Raw genomic sequence first — 9488 nt, forward strand, 5'->3', positions numbered from 1 at the left:
GTTTGCTGTGTTTTCTACTCATTTTCGCCTCGTTCGACATCACACAGAACATTTTATTCAGCAACCATCATGCAGTCGGTCCCTTTTTGTCCAACCTGACCTAAAAAAGTAAAAAGTACCTTCACTGTTTTACCTCATTTTCCACTCATCGACCTTTATGTTATGCTTGTGAAAACGGGGCAGGGCACCTTTAAATCTCTGCTCCTTACATGGAGATGTTTCAAAAAGATTAACTCCCTGATATCAAGAAGGTAAAAACACACCAGATTCATTGATGTGAATATCTGTAGAAAGCATATTTCTGTATATTTATACAGCACCTTGCAGACATTCATTCCCCTTGAAGATTTCCAAACTTTTGGCAGGTTACTAAAACAAACCTCAAGATTTTGTACAACAGACCAACAAAGTAGTGCATACCTGAATCTCTTAGTTTTGAGTTAAACAGAATATGGAAACTTGGCTTTCATTTTTCCCCAGACATAAAAAAAAAAGAACACCACTTAAAAAAAAAAACATTTTCTGTGAATAAATTCATTTAATTTCATTATTGATATCTTTTATACAAAATACATGTCTTCAGTACATAGGGTGACTATATGTGAGTAGGATTGTTTCCAGCTTCCACATGGCAAGGCACTTAATCCCAAGTTGCCTCCAGATCTCCATATGGACGTATAAACGCGTGTTTGAGTGTGTGAATGGTTGTAATGGTGTAAAACGATTTGATTTTTCAATACATTTACAATAACTTTAATTCAACACAAAACAACCACATTTTAGACTTCATAATGTTTGCTTGCTTTAGGGATAAATACTGCAAAACCTGTCTGTTTCAGGACTTGTCAAAGTTACTGCACTCTTCATATTATTTAACATAATTCAAAAACATTTTATCTCACATTTAGTTGGCAACACTCCATAGAAATCTGGTTAGAAGTTAGTTCATAGCTGAAATATTTCTGTTCATACCCATCTCCCTCCACTAACATAGAAAACATAAATATGGCAGTATATTCAAACTCCTCCTCTTGGAGGAACGAGTTTTTTTTTTTTTTACCTACAGTTTGCCTCTCAGGGCTCCCATGATGCTGCGGAGCTGAGAAGCGTCTCTGTAGGCCACAAGACCGCCATGATTGGCCCAGCGGACTGCTCCGGATCGATCAGCGCGAGGCTGGTGATATGTCAGTTCTGTCCTGGGATCCTGTGCTCCGCTCTCTGACTGCTGCAGACTCAAAGCCAAGTCCACCACGCCCCCTCCCAGGGCCCGCAGCAGGGCGTGAGGAGCGCACGAGTCCCACTTAAAGGTGCTGCCCTCTGACAGGACGTAGGCGTCCGCCAGGCCCTGGATGACGCACAGGATCTTGTAGCCGGCTCCAGAAGCGTACATGAGCTTGTCTGGGCCGCACACTGAGGTCAGAGCTTCCTTCACCGACTGCTTCTCGTTGGAGCTCAGCACCACGGACAGGCCTCCCTCAGACCGCTCTCCTGGTCTTGACTCTGAGCAGATGTTTGTGCTGCCGCAGGACACGCCCCAGTAGTGCTTTCCTCTCCAGCTGAGAACAGAGAGGATCGCTTTTAGTCAGCCTGAAAAGCTCAGCGACAGAAACGGAGTAAAGTCATAGATTCACATCGGTTATCAAAGAAAACATTTTATGAAAAGTTCACATTTTTGTACGTCTATTTGGGTCTCAACTGCTTCTAAAATAGACCTAACGCTAAGAAAACCTAGCCATTATTCTTTGGCAATAAGTTAATGTCTTTTGGTGTCTGGAAAATGTGCCGTTTCAAAAACCGTCTGCGCCGTTACCTAGCAACCCGAGCTGAGCTCCAGCATGTTTGGTCAGCTGGTTTTAATGTGTATGGGCTGTATAATGGCTGCTGGAAAACGCAAATGTTTTGTTGTTGACTTGCCATCCAGAAGCGACTTGCTTCATTCTTACTGGTTGTGCAGGAGGCTCCACTTCTGCTTTTCAAAGATGTATGGTTGTACAATTGCACATTTGTTTGAAGCAATTTTCATGTGAGTGTAAACATCGAGTTGGGGGGCGTGGCCAACAGCAGCTTATCTGGATTTAAAGTGACGAGAGGCCTTAAAACGCCTCATTCTGAAAGAAGCTCAACAGAAGCGGAACTGAGCTGACTAAAATCTCATTCTGAAAATGATTTTGTGCAAAACATGCGATGAACATGTTTTGTATAGCCCGTAGACATATAAACGTTTCATTGACCATAATCTGTAGAGAGGATAAAAGCAGCAGAAGAAGAAGATGATATGAGGACTAAATGTATATTTAAGAAACTAAAGGCGAAGACAAATAAAATAAAATCAAAGTATTAGAGCAGGCAAATGTCAAAAAAAAAATAGGTAGAAGCAAAATAAAAAGTAGTCTCAGGTTGTCGCTGTCTGCCATAATTTGTCCCCAATTAATGTATTTTTAATTTCATATCTACTGATGATTTTATTTTCGTTTCCATTTGATTAGAAAGGAAGTGTTCCTTTTTATGTTAAGATGATCTCCCTGCACTTTCCTCTCAATCATTATCTGAAGACGAACATTTGCTCAACAGATGAAACAAAAAGTCATCAAATATGAGGAAGTGTGACAAAGTTTAAAAGTTTTAAATTAACTTTTCATGAAGACAGCTTGAATCATCAAACCTGCTGGACAGGAGTTGGAGAGATTCTGAGTTGCTCAACTCACCCTGTGCCAGCAAGATCTTTGTTGTTGAACGGTTGGTTGATCACGCCCATGACGGGCTCACCTGTGCTCCGCAGGTAAACCCCGATCAGAACCAGCGCACAGTGCAGACCTGAAGGAGACAGGCGGTCCTCTTCCACCACTTCCTCACGCCCTTCTATGTACTGACTGGTGGCGTCTACACACATAATGGAGACCATCACAAGCAGCTCTTGTTGGAAGGAGCTAACTTAAGCAGCTGGTGCGTTTTTACCTATGGGGTCAATCCAGACGCCGAGCTCAGAGGGTTTAAGCGGAACCGTGAGTCCATCTGTGCCCGCCTCGATGGTGGACGGGTCTTGGTGGACGGCCCTAGCCAGCAGAGACGCCGCCGTCTGGTCGCCGTCCAACACGGTGGCCAGGAGCTTTGCGGTCTCCTCCTCTGTGCTGCACACGGTAACAGTCACACTTTCTCCTGGCGAAACAGTGAGGCTTTGATTAATTTACAACCAATGACCTCATGTGTTTACACAGCACACGATGTCACCGTGTGTAAATGTTTGGACAGCAGCACGCTGAAGTGCTGGGTGTTTGATCTGCATAAATAATCAGCTCTTTGTGTGTAAAACTGCTGCCAGTCATGTGTAACATTACAAAGGCATTTCAATCATATTTTAGGGCGAGAGAGAAAAAAAGTACTGAAAATAAATGCATCACAATCTCCTTTTTTTTTTTTTTTTTTTTTTAAAAAAGGATTTATAAATCTGACGATAAAAACCTTTGGTGACATACGTCCAATGTAAAAACAACATTATTATAAATAGCTAAAGCCTGATGTTTACAAATGCAGAATAAGTCATCCATTTTCCCTCACTCTCTAATTTAAATCCAACATTACTTCTCCAATGATTACTATATTTAGTTTTGCTCAATACCAATATAACAAGGGAATTATTTTATCAGCTTGATCAATATTTCTCTCCAACACTGACCATGTTGTCCTTCAGGCACTTTAGAAATGATTTGGGCTCGACAGCCTCACAAAGTCTTACGTCTGAACCTGGAACCTTCAGGCATTTGGAAATTAAATCCAAAGATGTTGGTGTAAATTCTGTCAGCCAAGACAAAAACAAACAAACAAAAAAAAACAACCTCTAAATGCCTAAATAGAGGGAACTTTTCTCTTCTTTGGTAAAGATGTTTCAACTCTTATCTACAGTTTTGAAGATGAAAATGGCGTGGAAGGATCAGTCTCTCGTAAGCATGGCTGTTAAGGACAAGTGAATCGCTGATCCCATTCTTTATTTACACAATACAATACACAATTGTATTGTGTGTCTTTCAATACAATACATATTGAAAGACACGTATTGTCTTTCAATACGTGTCAGGAGAAATTACAACACCCACCTGAACTTCAGGCATTTTTTTCCCACCGCTGTGGAAAATTACAGGCAGAGCCGGTTGTCTATAAAGAGGTTTTAAAACTTCAGGTGCAGTGCTGGTCTGTTAGGTCTCCAAGCGACCGCTTTCAAACTAGATTTGAGGATATGCGAGTTTAGAGTAAAAACTCACATCAGAGCTGGAGGTTTTGCTTGCCATTTGTAGTGTGTGGCACATTCAGCAATTATATTATAAATATAATTATGAGCTGCAAACAGGAAAGATGAAAGGCAAACATGACAGAAACAATGATGTACAGTGATAAATAATTACGGGGTGCTGTAGTGGTGCAGGGGCAAAACACCATAAACGCAATATGTGAGTTTATGGCCACACATATTGAGGCCTTAATTCTTGTGGCTGAGGTCGCAGGTTCGATTCCCGGCCTGGCGACATTTGCCGCATGTCTTCCCTCTCTGTCATTACCCTGTTTTCTGTCGAACTACTTTCAAATAAAAGCCACTAGAGGCAAAAAACAACAAAGTAATAAATAATTACCAAGCCCATTTTCAAACTTGTTTGACTCTTCTCCATTAATGAACCCACCCATCTCTGGGAACTGCACAGAAAACAAAACAAAAAGAACATTAGCATAAAAACTCAATCTAGTTCTACAACTATCATTTATGGCTCACCATTCACGCCTTCTCCTACCTGAGCTCTCACGTCATGCCGGATCATCTCCTGAATCACCACATCGGCGAGTGTTTTAAAGTCCTGCACAAACTTCTTGTTCTTGTCTTCTCCGGTCTTTTCCTGCACCAGGAGCTGAAAGAGAGGAGCCTCTTGTCTGCAGATGCGAGCCACGTTCGCGGCCTTCTCAGCCACCCGCAGCAGCAGCCTCAGCAGGTCGGCCATGTCTGCGCAAGAGAGGCAAAGAATTGTGTGAGAGAGAACAGGAAAAAAGGGATGGAGGAGGTCACACTCGCACATGATGGGCTAATTATAGCCTGAAAATGAAAACAGGGCACCTCTGAAAAAAGAAATGAGTGCAGCAGGGGTGTGGCTGCAGAGGTTTGCATGTGACCTAGAAGAGAGGGTTCAAACATACGCAGCTCACAGTTCAATTCTCAGGAAACTATTTTGAAATTATGCAAAACTCTGCAGCACAGCATTAGATTAGCAGAGAGGCAGATTCTGATTAGAGCAACCATTCATATATAAACACTGCTGTCAAAAGGTTTTAAACCAGCCCTACTTTGTTTCCAAGGAGACATATTTTCTTGTGACCCTTGAAGTGGTGTTAATCTGTAAAGTATGTTTCAAGGTTTTTCTTAGACTTTTGATGTTTCTCTTACTTTCTGTTCTAGAGAAAATATTAATTTACGTTTATGATCCTTCTGTGTACTCAAGTAATTCAACACTTGGGACAAAACCTAATATCTTAAAGCTTTCAACCTCTTTCTGTAAAATGAAACAAACTCACTTAAGTCTCTGTCACCTGTGGAACAACTTGCAGTTGTCAGTTTTCCATTTGTTTTAAATTGTACAATAAATCATTACTTAAGATAAAGCAGCTGACCAAAGTTATTTTAACAACACAAGTATGTTTTTATCCCTCGTTTTTTTGGATCATATTCTTTTTTAAATGCGTTCGTTGGTTTGTATTCTATGTGGCTCCAACAAAACTTGTGTGAGAAAAACATGAATGCAGCTCGTCAAGAAAATGATGGCAGACTGTAATGACCAGAATTCGTTTTGGGATAATTGAAACCAGAGGGTTATTTTATTTAATAAAAACCAGATGGTCTGGTTGATGAGTTCCAGTGGGAGCATTTTTAAGTCTCCACTTTTACAATACCCCCTATTCTGTAGAACAGGGGTATCAAACTCCAGTCCTCAGGGGCCGCTGTCCTGCAGTTTTTAGATGTGCCACAGGTACAAAACACTGGAATGAAATGGCTAAATTACCTCCTCCTTGTGTAGATCAGTTTTCCAGAGCATTAATGACCTAATTATTCTATTCAGCTGTGGTGCAGCAGAGGCACATCTAAAAGTTGCAGAGCAGTGGCCCTCCAGGACTGGAGTTTGACACCTGTGCTGTAGAAAATGATGGCCAAGTAGAAAGACTTATGAGCCCACTGGCTCCAGTGACTAGAACCAGTATACCACCATCATTCCAGTAAACACCAGGTGAACTAATGAGCGCAGACTGCATACAGTTTCACTATACTGAAAAATACAACATCTATTCGAAGATGAGACAGTAGAATATGGCAGCAGCTAACTTTATCAATCAAATGGAAACAGAAACAAACAAAATGACTGAAGATAAACAAGGCCTCAGAATCTGACAATAATAGTTTAAAACCTGCTTTTCTGCTACAGTTTTTTTTTTTTTTTTACCAATGGCAGCTCTACTCTTGCCACCAACCCAAAGTAAAGTTGAAGAGGTTTTCAAAAACCTTCTTATTTTACTAAATAATATAGTATAAACCCAAACTTTGCTGCCTAGCTGTGGTTTAAATAAAGGTACATTTGTTACAGAGAAAAATACATCGCTACAATAGTTTTGATAGTCAAAAGCAGTGCTGGTAAAAATGTTTAAAGATGAAGAGATTCTGGGAAACTACTGCTGCTTAGGACTCCTTTATCCAGACTGAAACATAAACCGTTACAAAATATAAACAATATACTGATTTTATTAATTTCATTTGTTCCGATCCCAAAATCGTCGTCATTGTTGTCTGCTCAGCTGTACTACTAAAAGCGAGGACGGGGGCTTTGCTTCGCATTCATGAGAAATGATGTATGACAGGAATTTAAATGAAAGCAAAGTAAAAAAAAAAAAAAAAACACACACACACAAAAAAAGATAAGGTGAATCACTAAAACCTTACCAACGCCAGGTTACAGCCTGCTTTCTATCTCCTTCTCGGTGGCTGCGTTTTCCGGTTTGGCTCAAAATGCAGAGAGCTCAGGAGGAGGATGTGGACTTTCAGTCAAATTATTATTTTTAAGCGTTTAATTAACGCTGAGCTCTGCCTGCCTGCTCAGTTTACGTCAGTTTCCAACCGCAGGAAGGGCGGACGCTCCACCCGCGAGCTACGCTGAAACATTCGAGGCGGAGACAGGAGCGTAACGTATGACGTCTGCCACGGTAGCTCCTTTTAAGGCGCAGAACACCGGAAACGTAGCGCGATGCGTTCAATTGACAGTTAGATACACCTGTTGAGTCCTTTGTGATGCGTGATTGAGTTACAGATCAAATGTTTGGGCTGTTTGAGTTTTATAGATGCGATTAGACATTTGCGGAGACATTCTTGAGAAACAGAGGGGCTGGTCATTCTTTCTGTACAAAGCTACCGTAGCTACAAATTTGTCAATTTGTCTGTTTCTATTGTTTTAATAATATTTAGTGGAACAAGCATTCACCTCTTCCTGGTTTACCTCCTCACCCGAGAAGGGCATCAGAAGGGAGAGACGTGCTGCTTAAAAGTTGTTGTTTATGTTTATTTATGTGAACATTTATTGGGGTCATTTAGTTTTTTTTTTGGTGTTAGATACTGTTAATATCTTTTTGTCTGATTCTCTGGTGAAAATAAATTATTCAACCCCCCCCAAATTAATACCTCAAACTTCATAATGAACCCAGTAGCTACAATTTCAAAAGTCTGATTAAAATTAATCTGGAGTAGGTATTTCTCTTCCTCCAGTGACCACATGTTGACGCCTTGTAATTCATTGATAAGCAACAGTAATCATACATAAAGACAGATTCATTCAAAAGAAAAGAGGCTGGCAAGTCCAAATTTAACAGCAGATTCTGTTTTGATCGTTGCTGCAATCTCTATTTTTCTCTGCAAGGCAGCATAATATATTTTAGCTCTGTAAGTGATGCCACAAACCGGCCACAAGCATCCCCACACAGCTTGCTGCTGAGAGGCACAGAAACCACATATGCAGAGTTAAGTGCTTTTCAATTAAATACTACAAAAGCTTCAATTGTTAATGACCAATGTATTGGAGATATTTGACTCAGTTCAAGCTTTCTCTTATCAATAGCTTTACACCCAAAATTAAGTAAAACAGTGGCATTCATAGCTTACCTACTTACAAAGATGTTTTGATGTAAATATCTTTTAATGACGCACGGAGTGTATTTTTTATTAAAAGAGAACTGATGGCAAACTATTTAGGCTTTTACTGGAAAGCCTAAATAGTTTGCTTATTTGAAAGCATTTGAAAGCAGGATGTTTTCCTGTTCGGTCTTGCAGAATGACAGCAGGGTGACAGTCATCCTGTAAGACCATTCAGTGCGTTTACAAGGATATTAGTGCCTTCTCAGCACTAATATCCTTTGAACCTCTCCCTGTTTTCACATTCACACAGTCCATTGCATTTTATCTGGATATTGATAGGTCAACACAAAGTGGTAAATTGGAAGATAAGCATTTGTGATTTAAGCTTTTTTTTTTTTTTTTACAAATAAGAATTAATTCATTAATTTATTTATTTCATTTACAGCTTAAAATGTCACATGTTGATATAAACAAACGTTTTAAATGAAAAGGAGTAGTTGGAAGAAAAAAAAAAAAAAAAAAAAAAAACCTCTCAAAACTAAGCACCAATAAACAGTTGATATAAACACAAAACAGGCGATGTATTTAAAAAAAACAAAAAGATAGAAGATCTATTATCTTTGTAATGATGCAGCACTCTATTGAGTCAATATACGTCATTATACCTTGATAGAATATAATGTATGCTGTGCATTTGCATTAAACCTCAGTTACTCTGATCCATCTAAATTATATCCAGTCAGTGCAATCTGACTTTATAAGTACCATAATTAATAAATAGATTAATTAGAATTACAAAAACTAAGCAACACAGCAGACAAGTCAGGGAGAAAGTCTAAAGCAGAATTGAGTTATAAAGCACAAATCTTATTATATCGCCTCACACAGCGTTCCTTAATCCATCACATGAAAATGGAAAGAGACTGTCCAACTAAACTGGCACACTGAGCAAGGAGAGGATTAATCAAACAGGCAGCCAAGTGGTCCATGGTAAACTGCAGAGGTTTACAGCTGAGGTGGGAGAATCTGATGACAACTTGTAGTCATGGAAGCCACAAATCTGACAGTTTTATGACATGTTAAGCCTGTTTGCTAGAAACCATGTAGATAGTGTCAAAGAAGATGCTCAGGTCTGATGAGACCAAAAATGTTGTTTTTTTTTTGGCTTAAAGGCTATGTAAGGCAGAATTATTATGAAAATCACCCCAATAATGAAAAGTGGTCTTGGTAGCATCATGCTATGGGGATGCTGCTCTTCAGCTATTGGTGGAGAGCTAGAGGTGTTGCAAGGAACTACATTTTGAAAGAAAACTTATCACAGAGTGCAAATGACTTGAGCCTG

The 9488-nt window shown here is 39.8% G+C and overlaps 1 protein-coding gene across 1 annotated transcript; it reads right to left on the reverse strand.

Moving 5' to 3' along the window:
- Window positions 1–518: 518 nt before the first annotated feature.
- inpp1 (inositol polyphosphate-1-phosphatase) lies at window positions 519–7203 on the reverse strand. The gene is made up of 6 exons (XM_028003522.1): window positions 6965–7203; window positions 4779–4984; window positions 4623–4683; window positions 2956–3156; window positions 2706–2880; window positions 519–1556 (listed from the first exon to the last, which is right to left on the reverse strand). Exons 2-6 carry the CDS (start codon window positions 4980–4982, stop codon window positions 1061–1063), a joined length of 1137 nt encoding a protein of 378 aa, XP_027859323.1. The 5' UTR covers window positions 4983–4984; window positions 6965–7203; the 3' UTR covers window positions 519–1060.
- Window positions 7204–9488: the final 2285 nt, after the last annotated feature.

Source organism: Xiphophorus couchianus, chromosome 20, assembly GCF_001444195.1.
Source record: "Xiphophorus couchianus chromosome 20, X_couchianus-1.0, whole genome shotgun sequence".
Lineage (NCBI taxonomy): Eukaryota > Metazoa > Chordata > Actinopteri > Cyprinodontiformes > Poeciliidae > Xiphophorus > Xiphophorus couchianus.